The 26102-nt window shown below is 42.8% G+C and overlaps 2 protein-coding genes and 2 non-coding genes across 4 annotated transcripts in view; 1 reads left to right on the top strand and 3 right to left on the bottom strand.

The window, feature by feature from the left end:
• LOC129525464 (olfactory receptor 7E24-like) overlaps nt 1–913 on the top strand; it is a 36149-nt gene extending 35236 nt beyond the window's left edge. The window contains 3 exon segments of the mRNA XM_063711002.1: nt 10–299; nt 301–321; nt 323–913. Of these exon segments, the coding sequence (XP_063567072.1) occupies nt 63–299; nt 301–321; nt 323–913 (849 nt within the window). The 5' untranslated portion in view covers nt 10–62.
• Nucleotides 914–22466: 21553 nt separating this feature from the next.
• Nucleotides 22467–25978, bottom strand: RPS13 (ribosomal protein S13). Its single transcript, XM_004050758.4, has 6 exons — nt 25680–25978; nt 25490–25538; nt 25229–25307; nt 23511–23680; nt 23146–23246; nt 22467–22544 (listed from the first exon to the last, which is right to left on the bottom strand). Exons 1-6 carry the CDS (start codon nt 25700–25702, stop codon nt 22511–22513), a joined length of 456 nt encoding a protein of 151 aa, XP_004050806.1. The 5' UTR covers nt 25703–25978; the 3' UTR covers nt 22467–22510.
• Nucleotides 22732–22822, bottom strand: LOC115936434 (small nucleolar RNA SNORD14). Its single transcript, XR_004071908.1, has one exon. It is a non-coding gene; the product is annotated as a small nucleolar RNA SNORD14 (small nucleolar RNA).
• Nucleotides 23836–23925, bottom strand: LOC115936432 (small nucleolar RNA SNORD14). The gene has a single exon (XR_004071906.1). It is a non-coding gene; the product is annotated as a small nucleolar RNA SNORD14 (small nucleolar RNA).
• Nucleotides 25979–26102: the final 124 nt, after the last annotated feature.

Genomic DNA, 26102 nt, shown 5'->3' on the forward strand with positions numbered 1-26102 from the left:
TCGTCCTAGAACTCTCAGAGGATCCAGAACTACAGCCAGTCCTCGCTGGGCTGTTCCTGTCCATGTGCCTGGTCATGGTGCTGGGGAACCTGCTCATCATCCTGGCCGTCAGCCCTGACTCCCACCGCCACACCCCCATGTACTTCTTCCTCTCCAACCTGTCCTTGCCTGACATCGGTTTCACCTCCACCATGGTCCCCAAGATGATTGTGGACATCCAATCTCACAGCAGAGTCATCTCCTATGCGGGCTGCCTGACTCAGATGTCTCTTTTTGCCATTTTTGGAGGCACGGAAGAAAGACATGCTCCTGAGTGTTATGCTCCTGAGTGTATACATGCTATGACCGGTTTGTAGCCATCTGTCACCTTCTATATTATTCAGCCATCATGAACCCATGTTTCTGTGGCTTTCTAGTTCTGTTGTCTTGTTGTCTCAGTCTTTTAGACTCCCAGCTGCACAATTTGATTGCCTTGCAAATTACCTGCTTCAAGGATGTGGAAATTCCTAATTTCTTCTGTGACCCTTCTCAACTCCCCCACCTTGCGTGTTGTGACACCTTCACCAATAACATAGTCATGTATTTCCCTGCTGCCATATTTGGTTTTCTTCCCACCTCGGGGATCCTTTTCTCATACTATAAAATTGTTTCCTCCATTCTGAGGGTTTCATCATCAGATGGGAACTATAAAGCCTTCTCCACCTGTGGGTCTCACCTGTCAGTTGTTTGCTTATTTTATGGAACAGGCGTTGGAGGGCACCTCAGTTCAGATGTGTCATCTTCCCCCAGAAAGGGTGCAGTGGCCTCAGTGATGTACACGGTGGTCACCCCCATGCTGAACCCCTTCATCTACAGCCTGAGAAACAGGGATATTAAAAGTGTCCTGCGGCGCCTGCACGGCAGAACAGTCTAATCTCAATATCTTATTACCTGTTCCATTCCTTTTGTAGTGTGGGTTTAAAAAGGCAGCAAGGTCTGGCCGGGCGCGGTGGCTCATGCCTGTAATCCCAGCACTTTGGGAGGCTGAGGCGGGTGGATCACCTGAGGTCGGGAGTTCAAGACCAGCCTGACCAGTATGGAGAAACCTCGTCTCTACTAAAAATACAAAATTAGCTGGGCGTGGTGGCACATGCCTGTAATCCCAGCTACTAGGGAGGCTGAGGCAGGATAATCGCTTGAACCTGGGAGGCGGAGGTTGCGGTGAGCTGAGATCACGCCATTGCACTCCAGCCTGGGCAACAAGAGCAAAACTCTGTCTCAAAAAAAAAAATAAAGCAGCAAGGTCAAATATCAATAATATCACAGGGTGAACACCCACTGTGATATTAGGAGTAATACCTCCCTAGGATATAAAAAATACTATCACAGAGTGTACACACGGGGTATACCCACTGAGATATTAGAAGCAATATCTCCCTAAAATATTATGAAAAATGTCACAGGGTGTGCATACACTGTGATACTAGGAGTAATATTTACCCTGGATATTAAGACTAATATCAAGGGTGTACACACATGGGGTATACCCACTGTGATATTAGGAGTTGTATCTCCCTAGGATATTATGAATAATATCACAGGGTATATGCCATGTGTGTAAATCCACTGTCATATTTGAAGTAATATCTCCCTATGAGATTACAAATAATATCAAAGGGTGTACACCCCCTGTGACATTAGAAGTAACATCCTTCTAGGATATTACAGATAACATCACAAGGTGTACACTTCTGTGACATTTTGTACACTTTGTACACCCTTTGTGACATTAAAAGAAACATCCCCCTAGGATATTATGAATAATATCACAGGCGGTGTACACCATAACATCCCCCTAGGATATTAAGAATAATATCACAGCAGGTATACACACATGGTGTACACCCCATGTGACATTAGGAGGAACATCCCCCTAGGATATTAGGGATCGTGTCACAGGCATTGAATACATATGGTATACACCCCCTGTGACATTAAAAGTAACATCCCCCTAGGATATTACGAATAATATCACAGGGAGTACACCCTGTGTGACATTAGGAGTAACATCCCCCGAGGATATAACGAATAATATCAGAGGGTGTACATGCATTGTGACCTTAGTAGTAATACCTCTTTGGGATATTACAAATAATATCACAGGGTATACACGCATTGTGACATTAGTAGTAACATCCCACTAGGATATTCCAAATAATATCACAGGGTGTACACGCATTGTGACATTAGTAGTAACATCCCACTAGGATATTACAAATAATATCACAGGGTGTACACGCATTGTGACATTAGTAGTAACATCCCACTAGGATATTACAAGTAATATCACGGGGTATACACGCCCTGTGACAATAGGAGTAACATTCCCATAGAATATTACAAATAATATCACAGGAGGTACAGCCCCTGTGATTTACAAGTAACATTTCTATAGAATTTTACAAGTAATATCACTGTGTGTACACCCCATGTGACATTAGGAGTAATATCCCACAAAACTATTACAAATAATATCACAGGGTGAATACTCCCTGTGACATGAGGAGTAACATAGTTCTAGGATATTATGAATAATAAAGTGTACACACCTTGTGACGTTAGGAGTAATATCCCTCTAGGATATTAGAAATAATATAACAGGGAACACACCCCGTGACAATAGGAGTAACATCCCCTTAGGATATTACGAATAATATCACAAAGTGTACATGCATTGTGGCATTAGTACTAATATCCCTCTCATATACTATGAATAATATCACAGGGTGTACATCCCTGGGACATTAGGAGTAACATCCCCTTAGGATATTAGGAATAATGTCACAGGGAGTATACACCCTGTGACTTTAAAAGTATCATCCCCCTGCACTATTACGAATAATATCACAGGGTATTAACCCCTGTGACATGAGGAGTAACATCCCTCCAGCATATTAGGAATAATATGGAGTCCTAGTTTTTTAAGATATTATGAATAATATCACAATAGTGATATTATACACATAGTGTGTACACCTACTGTGATATTAAAAGTTATATATCTCCCTAGGGTATTGTGAATAATATCACAGTGGGTGTACACACATGGTGTGAAGTAATATCTCCCTGGGATATTACGAAAAATATCAAAGGGTGTACCCCGTCTGTGACATTAAAAGTAACATCCCTTTTGGATATTCCAAGTAATATCACTGGGTGTACACCCCCTGTGATATTAGGAGTAGCATTCCCATAGGATATTCCAAATAATATCACAGGGTGTACACCCCATGTGACATTAAGAGTAACATCTTCTTAGGATGTTAGGAATAACATCACAGGGTGTACGCCCCCTGTGACTTTAAAAGTATCATCCCCCTAGAATATTACAAATAATATCATGGGTGTACAACCCCTGTGACATTAGGAGTAATATCTCTCTAGGATATTATGAAGAATATCACTGGGTGTACACCCTCTGTCATATTAGGAGTAACATCCTTCTAGGATATTATGAATAATATCACAAGGTGTATACCCACTGTGGTATTTGGAGAAATATCTCCCTAGGATATAAGGTATCATATCACAGAATGTACACACATGGTGTACACCCACTGTGATATTAGAAGCAATATCTCCCTATGATATTATGAAAAATATCACAGGGAGTACACTCTCTGTGATATTAGATGTAATGTTTACCATGGATATTACAAATAATATCACAGTGTGTACACACATGAGATACACCTGCTATGGTATTATTTGTACTATCTTAGAGAGATATAACTCTCTAATATAATACAGAGAGATATAACTCTGTAATATCTCTAAGATATTACAAATAACATCACAGTGGGTGTATACATAGTATACATAGTGTACACCCACTGTGATATTTACAGTAATATCTCCCTATAAGATTACAAATAATATCGAAGGGTGTACACCCCCTGTGACCTTAGGAGTAACATCCTTCTCAATATTATGAATAATATCATAAGGCGTATACCCCCTGTGACATTTTGTACACCCTCTGTGACATTAAAAGTAACATCCCCCTAGTATATTACAAATAATATCAAAGGTGGTTTACACACATGGTGTACACTTCCTGTTACATTAGGCATAATCTTTTTCTGTGATATATGAATAATATCACAGAAGGTGTACATACATCGTGTACACTGCATGTGACATTAGGAGCAACATCCCCCTAAGATATTAGGAATAATATCACCAGGGTTGCATACACATGGTGTACTCCCCCTGTGAATTTAGCAGTAACATCCTCCTAGAATATTACGAATAATATCAGAGGGGGTGTACACGCATGGTGTACACACCTTGTAAAATTAGGAGTAGCATCTGTCTAAGATATTATGAATAATATCACAGAATGTGTACACACATGGCATATACCCCATGTAATGTTAGGAGTAACATCCTTCTAGTATATTAGGAATAATAGCACAAAGGTGTTCACACATGGTGAACAGCATATGTAATATTAGGATTAACATCCCTGGAGAATATTACAAATAACATCTCAGGGGGTGTGCACACATGGTGTACATGCCCTGTTACATTAGGAATACATTTCCCTGAAATATTATGAGTAATATCACAGAGGGTACACCTTCTGTGACATTTGGAGTAATGTCCCCTAGGATATTATGAATAATATAACAGGGTGTACATCCCCTGTGACATGAGTATTAACATCTTTCTAGGATATTGTGAATAATATCACAAAATGCACATCCCCTCTGACATTAGGAGTAACATTCACCTAGGATATTATGAATAATATCACAGGGAGTACACCCTGTGTGACAGTAGGAGTAACATCCCCCGAGGATATAACGAACAAATACAGAGGGTGTACATGAATTGTGACATTAGCAGTAGCATCCATTTAGGATATTACGAATATTATCACAGTGTGAACACCCCCTGGAACATTAGGAGTAACATCCCCCTACAATATTGGGAACAATATCACATGGTGTACACCCTCTGTGACATTAGAGGTAACATTTCTTTAGGATATTACAAATAATATTACCAGATGTAGATCCCCTGTGATATTAGGAGTAACATTTCCAAAAAAATATTATGAATAATATCACTGTTTGTACACCACGTGTGACATTAGGAGTAACAGCCCCCAATACTATTATGAGTAACTTCACAGGGTGTACACCTCTGTGACATTAGGAGTAACATCTTTCTAAATTATTATGAATAATATCGCAAAATATACACCCCCTGTGACATTCGAAGTAACATCCACCTAGGATATTAGGAATAATATCACAGGGAGTACACCCCCTGTGACATTCGAAGTAACACCCCCCGAGGATATAACAAATAATATCAGATTGTGTACATGCATTGTGACATCAGTAACATCCCTTTAGGATATTATGAATATCATCAGAGTGTGAACACCTTCTGTGACATTAGAGGTAACATCACCCCACAATATTGGGAATAATACCACACGGTGTACACAGCCTGTGACATTAGTGGTAACATTTTTTCATGATATTACGAATAATATGACAGGGTGTACAGCCCCTGTGATATCAGGAGTAATATTTCCAAAAAACATTACAACATTACAAATAGTATCACTGTTTGTACACCATGTGTGACGTTAGGAGTAACATCCCCCAAAACTATTATGAATAACTTCACAGGTTGTCCACCCTCTGTGATATTAGGAATAACATCTTCCTAGAATGTGAAGAATCATATCACAGGATATACACCCCCGTGACATGAGGAGTAACATCATTCTAGGATATTACGAATAATATACCAAGGTGTACACACTTTGTATGGTAGGAGTGACATCCCCCTGGGTTACTACGAATCATAGCACAGAAAGTACACCCCCTGTGACAATAGGAGTAACTTCCCCTTAGGATATTACAAATAATATCACAAGGTGTACATGCATTGTGACATGAGTAATAATATCCAGCTAGTACACTGTGAATAATATCACAGGGTGTACATATTTGTGACAGTAGGAGTAACATCCCTCTAGAATATTATGAATAATATCACAGGGTGTACACACCCTGTGACTTTAAGAGAAGTATCCCCCTGGTTTATTACAAATAATGTCACAGGGTGTTAACCCGCTGTGACAATAGGAGTAATATACTTCTAGGATATGATGAATAATATCACAGTGTGTACACCCACTGTGATATTGAGTCATTTTTCCAAAAATATTACAAATAATATCACAGGGTGTACACCCATAGTGTACACCTACTGTAATATTAAAAGTTATACCTCCCTAGGATACTGTGAATAATATCACAGGGTATACGCCCTGTGTGTACACCCACTGTGATTTTTCAAGTAATATCTCCCTAGGATATTATGAATAATATCAAAGGGTGTACCCCATCTGTGACATTAAATGTAACATCCCTTTAGGATATTCCGAATATCACAGGGGGTACATCCCCTGTGACACTTGGAGTAGCATCCCCATAGGATATTCCAAATAATATCACAGGGTGCACACCCCATGTGACATTAAGAGTTACATCTTCCTAGGATATTACAAATAACATCACAGGGTGTACACCTCCTATGATTTTAAAAGTACCCACTTAGAATATTACAAATAATATCACAGCGTGTACACCCCTGTGACATTGGCAGTAACATCCCCCCAGTATATTACGAATAATATCAAAAGGTGTACACACATTGTGACATTAGTAGTAGTATACCGCTAGTATGTTGTGAATAATTATATCAGGCTGTAGACACCTGTTACATTAGGAGTAACATCCCCCTAGAATATTACCAATGATATCACAGGGTGTGCACCCTTTGCGACTTTAGAAGTATCCCCCTAGAATATTAACGAGTAATATCACCCCCATCTCCCACAATGGATATTACGAACCATATCACAGGGGGGCGGACACCCCCCACAATATGGCGAGTAATATCACCCTCCTCTCCCCGCCTAGATATTACGAACCACTTCCCCTATAAAGACACACATAGACTTAAAATAATGGGATGAAAAGATATATTTCATGTCAATGGAAACCAAAAAAGAGCAGGAGTAGCTATACTTGTATCATACAAAATAGATTTGAAGACAAAAACTATAAGACAAAGAGGCCCAGGCGCAGTGGCTCACACCTGTAATCCTAGCACTTTGGGAGGCCGAGGCGGGTGGATCACCTGAGGTCAGGAGTTCGATACCAGCCTGGCCAACATGGTGAAACCCCATCTCTACTAAAAATATCAAAATTAGCCAGGTGTGGTGGTGCGTGCCTATAATCCCAGCTACTTGGGAGGCTGAGGCAGGAGAATCACTGGAACCCGGGGGGCAGAGGTTGCAGCCAGCCGAGATCATGCCACTGCACTCCAGTCTGAGTGAAACAGCCAAACTCCATCCCCCAAAAAAACAAACAAAACAAAAGACAAAGAAGGACTCTATGTAATGATAAAGAGGTCAATTCAGCAAGAGGATACAACAATTTAAAATATATATGCATATAATACTGGAACACCCAGATATGCAAAGCAGACATTATTAGAGCTAAAGAGAGAGATAGGCTCCAATACAATAATAGCTGGAGATTTCAACACCCCTCTTTCAGATTTGGACAGATCTTTCAGACAGAAAATCAAGAAAGAAACATCAGACTTTATCTGCACTATACACCTAATGGATCTAACAGATATTTACAAAACATTTTGCCCAATGACTGCAGGATACACATTCTTTTCCTCAGCACATGGATCATTCTCAAGGATAGGCCATATGTTAGGTCACAAAACAAGTCTTAAAACATTGAAAAAAAAATTGGCTGGGCACAGTGGCTCACACCTATAATCCCAGCACTTTGGGAAGCTGAGGTGGGCGGATTACTTGAGGTCAGGCGTTAGAGACCAGCCTGGCCAACATGGTGAAACCCCATCTCTACAAAAATACAAAAATTAGCCAGGCGTGGTGGTGTGGATCTGTAATCCCAGCTGCTTGGGAGGCTGAGGTGGGAGAATAGCTTGAACCCAGGAGGCAGAGGTTGCAGTGAGCCGAGATTTTGCCACTGCACTCCAGCCTGGGTGACAGAGCAACACCCTGTCTCAAAAAAAAAAAAAAAAAAAAATTGAAATAATATCAAGCATATTCTCTGACCACAATGGAATAAAAATAGAAATTAATAGCAAGAATAGTTTTGGACACTATACAAATACACAGAAATTAAACAATGTTTCAGATGTCTTGGAGCACTGAAAAAAAAAAAAAAAAGAAAAGAAACAACATTCTCTTGAATGTGCCAGTAGGTCAATGAAGAAATTAAGAAGGAAACTTAAAATTTTCTTGAAACAAATGATAATAGAAACACAAGATACCGAAACAATACTAAGAGGGAAGTTTACAGCTATAAGTGCCTACATTAAAAAAAAAAAAAACCTAATGCATCTTAAAGAACTAGAAAAGCAAGAGCAAACCAAATGCAAAATTAGTAGAAGAAAAGAAATAATGAAGATCAGAGCAGAAATAAATGAAATTGAAATAAAGAAAACAATACAAAAGATCAATGAAACAAAAAGTTGGTTGTTTGAAAAGTTAAACAAAATTGACAGCACTTTAGCCAGACTAAGAAAAAAAAGAGAGAAGGGGCAGGCATGGTGGCTCATGCCTATAATCCCAGCACTTTGGGGGGCTGAGGTGGGTGGATCATTTGAGGTCAGGAGTTCAAGACCAACCTGGCCAACATGGTAAAAACCCATCTCTACTAAAAATGCAAAAATTAGCTAGGCGTGGTGGCATACGCATGTAGTCCCAGCCACTCAAGTGGCTGAGGCACAAGAATTGCTTGAACCTGGAAGGTAGAGGTTGCAGTGAGCCAAGATCACGCCACTGCACTCCAGCCTGGGCAACAGGGTGAGACTCTGTCTCAAAAAAATAAAAAATAAAAAAGAGAGACTCAGATAAATAAAATCAGAAATGAAAAAGGAGACATTATAACTGATACTGAAGAAATTCAAAGGATCATTGGTGGCTACTACGAGCAAGTATATGCCAATAAATTGGAAAATCTAGAATAAATGGACAAATTCCTAGACAGATACAACCCACCAAGATTGAACCAGGAAGAAATCCAAAATCTGACAGATCAGTAACAGATAACAAGTTCAAAGCTGTAATAAAAAGTCTCCCAGCAAAGAAAAGCCCAGAACCTGATGCCTACCCTGCTGAATTTTACCAAGCATTTAAAGAAAAACTAATACCAATTCTACTCAAAGTATTCCAAAAAATAGTAAGAGGGGGGAATACTTCCAATCTCATTCTATGAGGCTAGTATGACCCTGATACCAAAACAAGACAAAGACACATCAAAAAAATAAAACTACAAGCTAGTACCTCTTATGAATATTAATGCAAAGATCCTCAAAAAATACAAGCAAATTCAGCAATATATTAGGAAGATCATTCATCATGACCAAGTGGGATTTGTCCCTGGGATGCAAGGATGGTTCAACATATGCAAATCAATTAATGTGATATATCATATCAACAGAATGAAGAATAAAAACAGTATGATCACTTCAATTGATGCTGAAACAGCATTTGATAAAATTTAACATCCCTTCAAGATAAAAACCCTCAAAAAAACTGGAATAGAAGGAATATACCTTAGTATAATAAAAGCCCTATGTGACAGACCCACAGCTAATATCATACTGAAAGCCTTTCCTCTAAGAACACAATGAGGATGCCCACTTTCATCACTGTTACTCAACATAGTACTACTGGAAGTCCTAGCTAGATCAGTCAGACAAGAGAAAGAAATAATGGGCATCCAAATTGAAATGGAAGAAGTAAAATTATCCTTATTTATAGATGATATAATCTTATATTTCAAAAAAACCTAAAGACTCCACAAAAAACCTATTAGAAGTGATAAAAATTCAATAAATTTGTAAGATATAAAATCGACATACAAAAATTAGTAGCATTTCTACATGCCAACAATGAACAATCTGAAAAAGAAATTAAAATGTAATGCCATTTACAATAGCCACAAATAAAATTAAATACCTAGGAATTAACCAAAGAAGTTAAAGATCTCTATAATGAAAATCATAAAACACTGATGAAAGAAACTAAAAAGGACACCAAAAAAATGGAAAAATATTCCACGTTCATGGATTGGAAGAATCAGTATTATTAAAATGTCCATACTACCCAAAGCAATCTACAGATTCAATGCAATCCCTATCTGAACCCTCTCCCCAGTGAGTGATTGTGTGAGTCCAGGCAGTGCTTCTCAAACTTTAATGGGCATCAGAATTCCCTACAGTTTGTTAAAATACAGATTCCCTTCCCTTGATTGTGTGGTTCTGTATGAGGCCTGAGATTCTGGTTTTGTTTGTTTGTTTTTGAGACAGGGTCTCACTCTGTCGCTAAAGCTGGAGTGCAGTGACACGATCACGGCCCACTGCAGCCTCCATCTCCCAGGCTCAAACTATCCTCCTGCCTCAACCTCCTGAGTAGCTGGGACTACAGGTGTGCACCACCATGCCCAGCTAAGAGATTCTGCATGTTTAATAAGTTATATTCCCACCAGGTGATTCCGTTGAAGGAAGTTCCAGACTACACTTTGAGAAATGCTGCTCTAAGAGAATATGTCTGGAAGTTCTGAGAGACATGGAAGGGAGCAGGTGACCCGAGGTACATGTGTATAACATTTCTTTCTTTTTTTGTGTGTGAGATGGAGTCTCGCACTGTCACCCGGGCTGGAGTGCAATGGTGCAATCTCGGCTCACTGCAACCTCCCCCTCCTGGGTTCAAGCAATTCTCCTGCCTCAGCCTCCTGAGTAGCTGGGATTACAGGTGCCTGCCACCAAGCCCGGCTAATTTTTTATATTTTTAGTAGAGATGGGGTTTCACTATGTTGGCCAGGCTGGTCTTAAACTCCTGACCTCATGATCTGCCTGCCTCAGCCTCCCAAAGTGCTGGGATTATACATGGGAGCCACTGTGCCCGGCCAACATGTGTATAACATTTCTAGAAAAATATGCAAAAAAACATTGTTAGCTTCTGAAAAGGAGGCTAGAAGTTCTGGTGTACGGGTAAGACCTGTTTTATATTTTAAAAAACTTTAATATTTTTTTCACCTTAAGCATGTACTACTTTCTTAGTTTAGAAACATTTAGCACATTGCCCAACAAAGAGTAGGTGCTCAGTAAGTAAGTTATTTTCTTTTTTGTCCTCTACCCAAACATTTGCTGCCCTTTCTCTTCCTCATTTCCTCCCCACCAGCAGTATTCCCATTCATGCATTTGATTAATAAATATCAATGGAATACATATCATGTGCTAGGCACTGTTCTAACAGTATAGCTGCATACACACAACAGACACAGTTCTTGCCTGCAAGGAGCTTACATTCTAGTGCTCTCTTGTCCCCACCTTGGCACATTTTGATTCATGAATTCCTGCCTCCTTAGCTTTGTACAGGCCATGCCCTCACACAAACCTAAAGTACCGTTTCCAACTCCCCTCCTTCAGAACAGTACCTAAATTCTCCCTGAAACTTTCCCTGAACTCCAGTGACATCCCCATGGGAGGCTTGATGGGAGCTCTGGACCAGGCTTCTGCTGCCCTCTGGTGGGGCTTCCTGGTGGCTCAAGGGCCAGTGCCCTGGGGACCTCTACTCTAGGGCCTGCCTCTCTCCACCTGGCATCTACGCAGTCTTGGGTGGGCCAGGCCCAGGGGATCTGTGTACCCAGAGTACACTGACTTCCCTGGACCTGGCTCAGACGTATGATCTGTGTATCCCTAACTCTGAGCCAGACTGTCCCTAAAGGCCACAGTCTTTGTAGAGGCAATGCGGTATGGGACAGTAAGTAGTGCCACTGCCCGGGGGTGCTGGTAGTTGGGGAGGGAGGGAGGGTAGGGAAGCGGGGGAGGAGACACCAGGTAAAATAGCTGTAACAGAATTATCTTGTCTTTTCTTTCTTCCTTTTTTTTTTTTTTTTTTTGAGACAGAGTCTCTCTCTGTTGCCCAGGCTAGAGTGCAGTGGCGTGATCTCAGCTCACTGCAACTTTCACCTCTTGGGTTCAAGCGATTCTCCTGCCTCAGCCTCCCAAGTAGCTAGGATTACAGGCATGAGTCACCAGGCCTGACTAATTTTTGTATATTTAGTAGAGACAGAGTCTCACCATGTCCCTGTGCCCAGGCTGGTCTTGAACTCCTGACCTCAAATGATCCACCTGCCTTGGCCTCCCAAAGTCCTGGGATTACAGGCATAAGCCACTGCACCTGGCCTTATCCTTTCTTTTATTCTTTGTTTTTATCTTGTGCCAAAAGCAATTGATACTCTTCCAGAAACATCAGAAAATAGAAACATGCAAAAGAATGATTCAAACAAATCCCATAATCCCACCTAGAGACAATTTCTTTTCACACCTGGAGCAAGAACAAAGAGGAAAGGGCAACTAGGCCAGGAGCCAGGAGGCCTGGACTCCAGTCCTTGTCATCCCTCCCACTGTGTGACCCTGAGCAAGTCCCTTCTTGGAGTCTAACTCACCCATACACAAAATGAGGACTGAATTAAGTACCTACTTGGTTTACTCTTCTGTGATTCTAAGTCAGGGGTCCCAATTCTAGATGCCTTTTAAAAATACAGATGTCTGGTTCCCCACTCCCAACCCACTCCCCATCCTAGCAGATTTCTGCTTTCCCAGACAGAGCTCAGGAATCTCTATCATCTATCTATCTATCTATCTATCTATCTATCTATCTATCTATCTATCTATCTATCTGCCTACCTACCTACCTACGTATCTATCTCTTCTTCTTCTTCCCTTTCTGGAGTAAAGGAATCAATTTTTTAAAAGTATTTTTTAGTGACCGGGTGCAGTGGCTCATGCCTGCAATCCCAGTACTTTGAGAGGCCGAGGTGGGTGGATCACCTGAGGTCAGGAATTCAAGACCAGCCTGGGCAACATACATAGTGAAACCCCCTCTCTACTAAAAATGCAAAAATTAGCTGGGCATGGTGACATGTGCCTGTAATCCCAGCTAATTGGGAGGTTGAGGCATAAGAATCGCTTGAACCCGGGAGGCAGAGGTTGCAGTGAGCCAAGATTGTGCCATTGCATTCCAGCCTGGACCACAGAGCAAGACTCCATCTCAAAAAAAAAACAAAACTGTTTTTACTTTTCAGAGACAGAGTCTTGCTCTGTGGTCCAGGCTAGAGTGTAGTAATGATCTCCCTGCAGCCTTGATCTCCCAGGCTTAAGCAATCCTCCCATCTCAGCCTCCTGAGTAGCTGGGACTATAGGCATGTGCCACCATGAGTAATTTTTTTTTTTTTTCCCCTGAGACAGAGTCTTGCTCTGTCACCCAGGCTGGAGTGCAATGGTGCGATCCCAGCTCACTGCAACCTCCGCCTCCTGGGTTCGAGCAATTCTCCTTCCTCAGCCTCCCAAGTACGGGATTACAAGTGCCCGCCACCATACCTGGCTAATATTTTGTATTTTTAGTGGAGATGGGGTTTCACCACATTGGCCAGGCAGGTCTTGAACTCCTTACCTCATGATCCGCCCACCTCGGCCTCCCAAAGTGCTGGGATTACAGGCATGCGCCACTGCACCTGGCCTAATTTTTTTATTTTTTGTTGAGACAGAGTCTTACTATTTTGCCCAAGCTAGTCTCACACTCCTGAACTCAAACGATCCTCCCACTTCAGCCTCCCAAAGTGCTGGGATTACAGGCATGAAGGAATCAGTATTTTAGGATGGGCACGGTGGCTCATACCTGTAATCCCGGCACTTTGGGAGGCCAAGGCTGGCGGATCACTTGAGACCAGGAGTTTCAGACTAGCTTGGCCAACATGATGAAACTCCCTCTCTACTAAAAACACAAAAATTAGCCAGGCGTGGTGGCACTCACCTGTAGTCCCAGCTACTCAGGAGGCTGAGGCAGGAGAATTGCTTGAACCTGGAATGGCGAGACTGCAGTGAGCCGAGATTGCACCACTGCATTCCAGCCTGGGCAACAGAGCAAGACTCTGTCTCAAAAAAAAAAAAAAAAATCAGTACTTTAGGCCAGGAGCAGTGGCTCACACCTGTAATCCCAACAATTTGGGAAGCCGAGGCAGCAGGATCACCTGAGGTCAGGATTTCGAGACTAGCCTGGCCAACATGGTGAAACCCCATCTCTACTAAAAATAGAAAAATTAGCCGGGTGTGGTGGTGGGTGCCTGTAGTCCCAGATACTCAGGAGGCTGAGGCACGAGAATCACTTGAACCCAGGAGGCAGAGGTTGCAGTGAGCGAACGCCACTGCACTCCAGCCTGGGCAACAGAGTGAGACTTGGTCTCAAAAGGAAAAGAAATCACTATTTTTAAAAGTCTTCTGGGAGTATCCCAATGAATGCCTCCTGGTCAAGAAGCATTGGTGGATATCTTTCTAGATATTTGTATGTTTGTGCATAATTTTTTTTTACAAAACTGGAATTATTGTATATATGTTAATATATTGAGGTATATTTCATACCTTAATTTAAGCAGCCCACTAATCAGTTAGGCAGTTCCAACTTTGTACTATTACAAATATTGAAAAAACAGTGAAAGTAGGCTAAAAAAGAAATTACAAATAATTAGGGAAAACCCCTGAAAAGTTCAGGAAAAGGACAAAAATGCTTAAAAACTCTTAAAGCGTTGAAAATTGCTTGATAAAGCATGAAAATGACCAACATTATATATATTTTAAAAAAACAGCAACTGGGAAATACTCATTTTCAATCAAATTGTTTCAATCAAAATGTTGTATTCACCAGAATGCTTTCAGAAAAATTGCTTTCAGTCCAATCATATGCTTCTGTGGGAGGCAGCCAGCAAGAGCTTCCTTCCAGCTCCCACGAAGTCCTTGGAAAAGGTTTGGGATCCCCACTGCCAACAGTTCTAACTGGGAAATAAACATCAGACCAACCGCTGTGCATGTACCCAGCAAGGATCTGCCGATTATCTTATGTGCCAGGCTCTGTGCTGGGCACTGGGAATATGAGGCAACCAAGACAGTTTCTGCCATCCTCCCCCACAGGGGCTCACAGTCCAGTCTGGTAGGGCAGACAGACACATCCACAGGTAATTCCAGTATAGGCTGAGATGAGATGAGAGCAGGGAGGCATGGCAAACGGGGAAAGGCAAGTGAAAGCTTCTACCCTGTCCCTCCAGCAGCCGTAGGACCATAGAAACACAGCCTCTTTCTCCTCAACAAAATGTTCTCCTTACTTTTGCTATGAAACAAATTACCCCAAAAACCTAGTGGTTTAAAACAATCATTTGATTATGCTCAAGGATTCTGTAGGTCAAGAATTCAGGGCTAGGTGCAGTGGCTCATGCCTGTAATCCCAGCACTTCGCGAGGCCAAGGCAGGATAAATGCTTGACCCCAGGAGTTTGAGACCAGCCTGGGCAACATACGGAGACCCCTGTCTCTATGAAAGAAAAAAAAAAGAATTCAGATAGGGTACTACAGGAATGGCTTCTCTACTCCAGAATGTCTGTAGTCTCAGCTGGGAAGATTGAGTGGCTGGGGCAACTCAAAGGCTCTGGAGGCAGGTATCATGTGGAGGTATCTTTACTCAGGAGCCTGGTGGTTAGCGCCGGCTGTCACATGGGACCTCCACCATGGCTGTTTTCCAGAGCACCCACACATGGCCGAGGCTTCCTCACAGCATGGAGGCCTCGGGGTGGGCCTGCACAGCAGCTCAGGATCCCAGACATGAGTGTCCCAGGCAACAAGGCATTTTCTGCCCTGGTCTCAGAATTCCTCAGGTGTCACTTCAGCTGAATTCTATTGTTACAGCCAGCCACAGCCTGCCATGTTGATAGGGAGAGGAATTAGACACCACATCTTGATTGGAGAGCAGTAAGGTTCAAGAAGACAAGTGGGACAGATTTTGTTGTGGTCATTTTTTTTTTTTTTTTCCAGAGACAGGGTCCCTCTGTCCCAATCATAGCTCACTGCAGCCTCAAACTCTTGGGTTCAAGCAATCCTCTCACCTTGGCCTTCCAAGTTCTGGAAAAAAAAAAAAATCTAGCTTTTTTATTTTTTGTAGAGATGTGAGTCTCACTATGTTGCCCAGTCTGATCTCAAACTCCTAGCCTCAAGAGGTCTTCCTGCCTTGGCCTCCCAAGGTGCTGGGATTACAGGCATGAGCCACTGAATCCGGCCTGTTGTGGTCAGTCTACCACACCCGAGGTGGACCCAGGCACACCATTTACTGCCAGGAGGGCAGGCCTGAGAGGGGCTCAGGTGGGTGCAATGGAGGTAAGATGGGAAAGAAGCTGGACTCTTCTATCCTTAGGCAATTTCATGTGACCATGGCTTCACTTTCTGCTCCTCCATGATGACTTTTTTTTTTTTTTTTTTTTTTTTTTTAAGACCGAGTCTCACACTGTTGCTCAGGCTGGAGGGCAGTGGCACAATCTCCGCTCACTGCAACCTCCACCTCCCGGGTTCAAGCAAGTCTTGTGCCTCAGCCTTCCGAGGAGTTGGGATTACAGGCACACGCCACCACGCCTGGCTAATTTTTGTATTTTTAGTGGAGACGGGGTTCCACCATGTTAGCCAGGCTGGTCTTGAACTCCTGACTTCAAGTGATCTGCCCACCTCGGCCTCCCAAAGTGCTGGAATGACAGGAGGGAGCGCCACCCAGCCTCCCTTATGACTTTTCCATCTCACCAGTGTGTCAAATTGTCTGCCTACTTTACCTTTTGTGCCTCAGTTTCTTCTGAATAATGGAGAGGCTAATACTATCTACCTCATAGAGTGACCATGAGGACTAAATGAGACAATATGGTAGTTCCCCATTGTCCACAGAGGGTATGTCCCAAGGCCCCAGGGGTTGCCCGAAACTGTGGACAGTACAAAATCTTTTATATGCTATTTTTTTTCTACACATATATACCTATGATAAGGTTTAATTTATAAATTAGGCACAGTAAGAAATTAGCAACAACTAATAATAAAATAGAACAATTATAACAACATACTGTAATAAAAGTTATTTTAAATTTATGAATTATTTCTAGAATTTTCCATTTTATATTTTCAGCCCACTGTTGACCATGGATAAAGGAAACCATGAAAAAGGGGGGAAACTACCATACTTACAAAATACTCACTGCAAGGCCAGGCGCAGTGGCTCATGCCTGTGATCCCAACACTTTGGGAGGCCAAGGCGGGCAGATCACCTGCGGTCAGGAGTTCAAGACCAGCCTGACCAACATGGCGAAACCCCATCTCTACTAAAAATACAAAAATTAGCCAGGCATGGTGGCAGGCATCTGTAATCCCAGCTATTCGACAGGCTGAGGCAGGAGAATCACTTGAACCTGGGAGGTGGATGTTACAGTGAGCTGAGATCATGCCACTGCACTCCATCCTGGGGGATAGAGCAAGACTCTACCTCCAAAAAAAAAAAAAAAAAAAAAAAACGGAACAAGGATGAACTCTGAGCAGTGGTGCGCTGGGGCTGGTTTGTATGGGCTCACAAGAGCCAACTCTCAAGCTTTCAGGAATGCTGCAAGCCAGTTAAACACAGGCATTAAAAATCATATAAACTCGCAGATAAAGTATATTCAAAACGAGTATAGTAAATCCTCAGAACTCACCACTTTCTAATTATTTCACACCATTTCACTATTATCCATGGTCTCCAAGTCATTTATGTCTGTTATATCTGCAGAGGAGAGATACAATGTAATGGTCTGCTCCTGAGCATCTCATACCAACCCCTGGTTGTAACATCCCATTAGTAACTTGAAATCGGCCATGGTGGGAGTTCCAGAAAGTCTAATGTACAAATAATGAGTTTTGCAAAGAGAACATAGAAAATAGTGGGGAAGAAATTATTAAAGGAATAATTCAAGAAAATTTCCTAGAACTGCAAGACAATTTTCAGACTGAAATAGTTCACTGAGTTCCTTGCAAAACATGAAAAAAAAATAAAAGCCAAGGTATTTTTGCAAATTTCAGAAGATCAATCACTAATAAGATGATCCTGAAAGCATCCAGTCAAAAAAGAAAAAAACAAACCACCAAGTTACAAAGGAGTAGGAATCAGAATAACATCTGACTTCTCGGCAATAGCATTTGGTTTTGGTTTTTAAAGCTATAAACAATAAGCGATGCTAAAAACGTTTAAGGAAAATTATTTCCGGCCAGGCACGGTGGCTTATGCCTGTAATCACAGCACTTTGGGAGGCCGAGGCGGGCGGATCACTTGGGGTCAGGAGTTTGAGATCAGCCTGGCCAACATGGCGAAACCCTGTCTCTACTAAAAATACAAAAAATTAGCCAGGAGTGATGGTGGGCACCTGTAATCCCACCTACTGGGAGGCAGAGGCAGGAGAATCACTTGAACCTGGGAGGTGGAGGTTGTAGTGAGCTGAGATCGTGCCATTGCACTCCAGCCTGGGCAACAAGAATGAAACTCCGTCTCAAAAAAAAAAAAAAAAAAAAAAAAAGTCAAAATATCCGGTGTTTATCAGTGATTCAAGGGGGGATACAGAATAGGCAGATGCACAGCTAAGTCTGGAGTTCAAGGAGGGTCTGCCCTGGAGATATGAATTTGAGTGTAGCAGCTTTAAAGATGGCATGGAAAGCCATAGATTAGATGAAGTTACCAGGAGTTGAGATGAACAGAAAAAATGAGGTCCAAGGACTGAGCCTTTTGTTAGGGACTGCTAGAGGCGGTGTTTCCCACATCCTCCAAAAGGGAGCAGACCAAGAAAGAGGAAGACAGAAGATAAGGAAGGAGGAATCTGACACTGGAGACAGAATATTCGGATTGATGGTGAACGGGGATCCCAGAACTACAGGTCTCAGGGTAAGCTGTCTAAACTGGCACTAGAGGATGAAGCATCCTGGGAGGGTATCACCAAGGAAAAACAAAAAGAGTAACCCTGTTTGAATATACTGAGATTAAACTATGGCTCAAAGTTTGGAGATGAGATAGAAACAGGAACACAGAACTCTAAGCAGATGGAAAAACAAGGTAATTACTAACATTTTTTTGTAGATATATTTACAGAATTGTAAATATGGAATCACGTCAACACTGTATATAAAAGTCATAGAAATGTAAACACAGAATATTGATTGAACCATAAACGATTACAGAATTATGAGGATGCCAGGAAAGGGGCATAAAAATGTTATTTGGAGCAATTCTCCTAGATACACACCCCGAAAATTGAAAACAGGTACTCAAACAAGTACATGTACACAAATATTCAGAGCAGCACTATTTGAAACAGTCAAAAGGTGGAAACAATCCAAATATCCATCAACAAATAAATGCATAAACAAACTGTGGTACACATAGGGAAATACTATTCAGCCACAAAAAGGAATGAAGTACTGACACATGCTATGTTAGTGAACCTCAAAAACATCATGCTAAGTGAAAGACTGCCAGACACAAAAGGTCAGATACTGTATGAATCCACTTATATGAAATATCCAGAAAAGGCAAATCCATAAAAACGGAAAGCGGATTGGTGGCTGCTAGGGGTTGGTGGGGGGAGTAAAAAATGGGGATAACTGCTTAATGAGTATGGGCTTTTTGTATTTTGAGACAGAGGTCTATGTTGCCTAGGCTGCTCTCTAAACTCCTGGGCTCAAGCGTTCCTCCCATCTCAGCCTCCCAAAATGCTGGGACTAAGTCAACAGGAGTGTCGGGTTTTGCTTCAAGGTGATGAAAAATGTTTTGGAACTACATAAAGGTGGTGGTTGTACAATATTATGAACAAACAAATGCCACTGAATTGTTCACTTTAAAATGGGGAATTTTATAATGTGAATTTCACCTCAATTTTTTTAAAAAGAATGTTACTTAGAAATAAGAAAGTGGGCCGGGCGCGGTGGCTCACACCTGTTATCCCAGCACTTTGTGAGGCCAAGGCGGGCAGATCACGAGGTCAGGAGTTCAAGACCAGCCTGACCAACATGGTGAAATCCCATCTCTACTAAAAATACAAAAATTAGCTGGGCATGGTGGCGTACGCCTGTAATCCCAGCTACTCGGGAGGCTGAGGCAAGAGAATTGCTTGAACCCGGGAGGTGGAGGTTGCAGTGAGCCGAGATCATGCCACTGCACTCCAGCCTGGGCGACGGAGCGAGACTCTGTCTCCAAAAAAAAAATGATAAGAAGGCATATTATATACCAGAAAAACAGCTATGTATTTAAAGTGGTTGCCCTCATCTTCAGGAAGGTGGGGCTGCAAAAAGGAAAAGATTGTTTTTAGTTATGTCTTACCAAATGATTCAACAGGCTGGGCGCAGTGGCTCACACCTGTAATCCCAGCAATTTGGGAGGCCGAGGTGGGCAGATCTCTTGAGGCCAGGAGTTTGAGACCAGCCTGGCCAACATGGCAAAATCCCATTTCTACTAAAAACACGAAAATTAGCCAATCAAGGTAGCAGGCACCGGTAACCCCAGCTACTCAGGAGGCTGAGGCACAAAAATTGCTTGAACCTAGGAGGTGAAGGTTGCAGTGACCCAAGATCATACCACCGCACTCCAGCCTGGGTGAGAGTGAGACTGAAAAGATAAATAAAACCACATACATGTGTAAGTTTAAGAATAATAAGATGGGCCGGGCACAGTGGCTCACATGAGGTCAGGAGTTCAAAACCAGCCTGACCAACATGGTGAAACCCCGTTTCTACTAAAAAAAAAAAATACAAAATTAGCCAGGCATGGTAGCTCATGCCTGTAATCCCAGCTACTTGGGAAGCTGAGGCAGTAGAATCACCTGAACGCGGGCTGCAGAGGCTGCAGTTGAACAGAGATTGTGCCATTGGACTCCAGCCTGGGCAACAAGAGTGAAACTCCGTCTCAAAAAAAAAAACAAAAATAGGCTGGGCGCAGTGGCTCACGCCTGTAATCCTAGCACTTTGGGAGGCCAAGGTGGGCGGATCACAAAGTCAGGAGATCGAGACCATCCTGACTAACACGATGAAACCCCGTCTCTACTAAAAATACAAAAAATTAGCCAGGTATGATGGCAGATGCCTGTAGTCCCAGCTACACAGGAGGCTGAGGCAGCAGAATGGCGTTAACCCAGCAGGTGGAGCTTGCAGTGACCTGAGATCACGCCACTGCACTCCAGCCCGGGCAAGAGCGATACTGTAAGATGGACACCTACCACTTGAAAAGATGATTTTTCAAGGAAGAAAACAGTTGTTGCAGGAAACCTACAAATTCTAGGTGCTCACATGGATAGATTAGGACAAATAATGTGCATATGCTATTTCCAACTGGGTCAAAGTAGATGTTAGGAAAAAAAAAAAAGCATATAGATGCTTTTTTTTTTTTTTTTGAGACGGAGTCTCACTGTCACCCAGGCTGGAGTGCAGTGATGTGATCTCAGCTCACTGCAACTTCCACCTCCTGGGTTACAGGTGCCTGCCACCATGCCCAGCTTATTTTTGTATTTTTAGTAATGACAGGGTTTCACCATGTTGGCCAGGCTAGTCTTGAACTTCTGACCTCAGGTGATCCACCCACCTTGGCCTCCCAAAGTGTGGGGATTACAGGCATGAGCCAACACGTGCAGCCATTTCTGAATTCTGAAGGATCATGGCTCTGTAAACAAACACCAGCCAGACATGCAGCTTAACCATTTCTAAGTCTTATAACCTTGAACCACTCCCTAGGGTTGTCTGAGATTTTACTCATTCAAGCAGCAATACCCATGTACCCCATTAGGTTAAGAATTAAATTAAAACACAACACCAGAACAAGTAAATCTTACTTTAACCCAGAACAAGTAAATCTTACTTTAACCCATCCAAAGATTTTCAAAGGCCAGGAACCCAAGCCCACTTCAGATATTCTTCCTAAACCCCCAATGCTCCAGACGGACTGTGCCTGTTTACTGTCCCCTAGATTCCTTCATCTTTAACCCTCACAAGATCCAATGTCTCTCCATATCAGATTCCCCTCCCTCCAGTGACACTTTTATGTATTAGGTTAGTGCAAAAGTAAATGTGGTTTTTGCATTAAAGTAATGGCAAAAACCACAATTACTTTTGCACCAACCTAATATTACTATTTCTGATGCTACAAGTGGTTAACATCTGCCAGGGATCTGTCTCAGTCTTTTAACATTAAATGTATCAAAAATACTTAGAAACATTTTTGCCATGACGCCAAAACAAACACAAAGGCATTATTTCCTAGTGTCTTCCAGTTCTCCATGTTTAAAGCAACCACCTATGAGGTTATAAGCTGCTCAACTGGTTTAAGGGGCCAATCAAGGGATGTGATGGACAGTATCTTACTGCTCCCTGGAATCCTAACATCAATCACCTAAAACACTTCCCCATCAAACAAGATCAACACATATGAACCACTGATATATATAATTTTTCTTCTAGGAAAATAAATATGAAACATGCTTTTAGTTAAACAATCATTTTATTGCTTGAGTACACAGACAAATTTATGCGACCAGGGCAGAGGCTGTAGATGATTCACTGAAAAAGAAAAAAGGGGAAAGAAAGAAAATCAGGATTAATACTGGTCCCTCCACATTCATTAACAGAATCTCCCCACTAATGGTGCTATTCTCAAACAGTTAATAAATCCAAACTATATAAAGTGCACCAAACTACTGAATACCTGAACCACCTCATTGTGTTCAAGCACAATGAATGAAGATGCTCACTCAGACATCCAAGGAAGAACTGGCCAACATAAGGAAAAACATTTCTGGTGGAAACTGCGAATGTCTGGCAATCAATCATCATAGTGAGCAATTCATGTGAAAATTAATTCAAACTCCTGGGAGTAGAGGTATGAAAGGAAAATCTACCTACTATCTAAGAGAGAGTCAAAGGGCTTATTCATGGTCTAAATCTGGGGTCTGCAACTACGGCCCTCCGCTTGTCTTCATTAAAGACAAGCAGCCACACCCATTCGATTATGTATTGCCTGTGGCTGCTTTCCCACTACCAGGCCAGAGCTCAAAGAGCAGTTAACAAAATAGCCCCCAAGGCTGAACATATTTACTACTAGGACTTTTACTACTGGCTGACTCCTATTCTCGATAACAATGACAAAAGAGTTGATACTTACTATTTCCAATTGGGAGGGAGGACTCGCTTGGTCTTATAATATCGAGCCAAACGGTGAATCCGGCTCTCTATCAGAATCAGACGGAATTTAGCATCCTTATCCTAAAAATAAAATTTGGTGCAATTCAAGAAAACCACCCAAAATGACCTAACATTACCAAACATTAATTTAATAAGAGAATGTAGAGCTACCATGCACTTTCTATAATGAAAATCTCTTTGAATAGAATTTGAACTTCAAAGCAGCACTACAGTAGTTTGTGTACTAAGCCACCTTGGATAATTCAAACCAGATGCATTACATTTTACCGAAAAAATTTAGTACAAGCAGTCCTACTTAGCACCAGGTTTTATTTATTAGCTTACCTTTCTGTTCCTCTCAAGATGCTTTCGAACAGCAACTGCTTTCTTAATTAAATGGTAGAGATCTTCAGGAAGATCAGGAGCAAGTCCCTTAGACTTAAGAATTCTTAAAATTTTATTGCCTGTCACAAAACGTACTTGTGCAACACCATGTGAATCTCTCAGGATTACACCTGAAAAGGGAATCATGTTTTAACTTTCAACACGAAACACAAACTGGAGAATGTGATGATGTCAAGGCTCAGAAATCAGGGCACAGTTTCCTATCTGTAAGATCGGGGTATACTTTTATACATCACAGAAACCAACGTGAGAATGCACATAAAGCTCACTCAGACATCCAAGGAAGGTTTACCCAACACTAAGGAAAACCTTTCTGGTGGAAACTGCGAATGTTGGAAAACCATCATCACAGTGAGCTTGCTGGAATACAGATGACCAAAGGGATTAATGAGATTCCACAGCTAACATTTATTGAGAACTCTGGTCAGATGTTCTTCTAAAAACTTTACACGTTATTTCTTTTAAACCTCTAATGAGCTCTGACTACTTACAATCTATGACACATTTTCTTTTGATGTGTCATACCTCCAATTAGACTACAAGCTCCAGGAGTACAGATATTTTGCACCCCCCTCCCCCTTTTAAGAGGTGGGATCAGGTGGTGTGGCTCACGCCTGTAAACCCAGCACTTTGGGAGGCCGAGGCAGTGGATCACCTGAGGTCAGGAGTCTGAGACCAGCCTGGCCAACATGGTGAAACTTCGTCTCTACTAAAAATACAAAAATTAGCCGGGCGTGGTGGTGCGGCCTGTAGTCTCAGCTACTCCAGAGGCAGAGGCAGGAGAATTGCTTGCTTGAACCCAGGAGGCGGAGGTTGCAGTGAGCCGAGATCGTACCACTGCACTCCAGCCTGGGTGACAAAGTGAGAATCGGTCTCAAACAAAAACAAAAACACACAAATTAGCTGGGCCTGCTGGCGGGCGCCTGTAATCCCACCTATTCGGGAGGCTGAGGCAGGAGAATCGCTTGAATCCAGGAGGTGGAGGTTGCAGTGAGCTGAGATCGCGCCACTGCACTCCAGACTGGGCGACAAGAGCGAGACTGTCTCAAAAAAAAAAAAAAAGAGGTGGGGTCTCTCTGTCACCCAGGAGTGCAGTGGCTTCATCATAGCTCACTGCAGGCTGGGACTTCTGGGCTCAGGTGATCCTCCCACCTCTGCATCCCAAGTATCTGGGACTACAGGCACATTGCGGCTGGCTTTTTTCGGCGGGGGAGTAGGAGGGTAATATGTTCTCAGGCCCCAGAACCACGTTCAGCACATAGAAGGTAAACATTTGCTGAATGAAGCCACTTGCACGAAGTCACACGCAGCTGAGATTCAAACCACACCTAACTGTGAGGAACTGTGTCAGGCACTCTGCTTAGCCAATTCCAACTCCTCCACTTGACAGCTGTGTGATTTGGGGCTGGTTAGTATCCAGCTGCACTGTGCCTCTGCTTCCTCAACTGTAAACTGGGGTGAAAGCCACGAAGATTTATTTCAAAGTATTGTGGTCAGAATTAAACGAAATCAGTACATGTGAAGTGCTTACAATGATGCCTCTAGCACGGTGGCGAGACCATAGTTTTGGCTATTTTTAAAATAACTTTACCATCTACTAGATCCTACAAGTCACACGAGGACAGGCGAAAGAGGCTATATTAGACACAAACACTCACCAATCTGTGAAGGAGTAAGGCCCTTCTTGGCCAGTTTGTAAATCTGCTCCTTCACGTCGTCAGATGTCAACTTCAACCACTGTTATGGAATAGAAAGCAGCCTTAGGATGAGAACCCAGGAATGGCGCCGCAGAACAGCGGTCTCTCCTTCCGCAAAACCGCGCTCCTCATACACGCAAGTTCCTCACCCTGGCGTCGCTTCACCCGAGACAAATGCCACCCCCCTCCCCGGATTCTCCCCGGTCCCAGCGCGCTACTTACAGTGGGGACGCTGCGTCGATAGGGTAAAGCCGACTGGGACAGGCCCTTCCTGGGGAGAGAAGCAGTCTCGAGGTGAGGTGGCGGCTCGTGCCAGAGCAGCCCAGAACATCATCCCCTCGGCCCGCTGCCCACACTCCCTGTCTTCCTCCCACCCCCCGCCCAGCAATCCGGCTTGATGCCCCGAGCTCACCCGGGAGCATGCATGCGACCCATGATGGCGGCGATCAGGCAACGAAAGGAGAGCGAGAGTGGAAACGCCGCAGGAAGCTACCCAACATGCAGGAAGTGACCTCACACGTCCCCGCTTCCTCTCACGCAGGAGGCGGAGCTACGCTGCGCAGCCACCGCCAGTCTGTATGACTACATCTCCCGAAATGCATTTCAGCGTCGCAAGAGATCGTCAATCGGGCCTCATCCCGGCATGCATCGGTCTTTGGTCAGCCTTGTGGCCAGAGCGGGAATTTGAGGCTGACGCCAGCTTGCGTCGAAATTCCCTGTGGACGCCGAGATTATAAAGATTCGAATGCTGCTCAGGGGGTGGGTATGGAGCAGGTAGGGCTGGAAGAAGCAGCCATACACAGGTGTTTGCTCATTCACCAGTGCCTGGCTTTGT

This window comes from Gorilla gorilla, chromosome 9 (genome assembly GCF_029281585.2).
Source record: "Gorilla gorilla gorilla isolate KB3781 chromosome 9, NHGRI_mGorGor1-v2.1_pri, whole genome shotgun sequence".
Classification (NCBI taxonomy): Eukaryota; Metazoa; Chordata; class Mammalia; order Primates; family Hominidae; genus Gorilla; species Gorilla gorilla.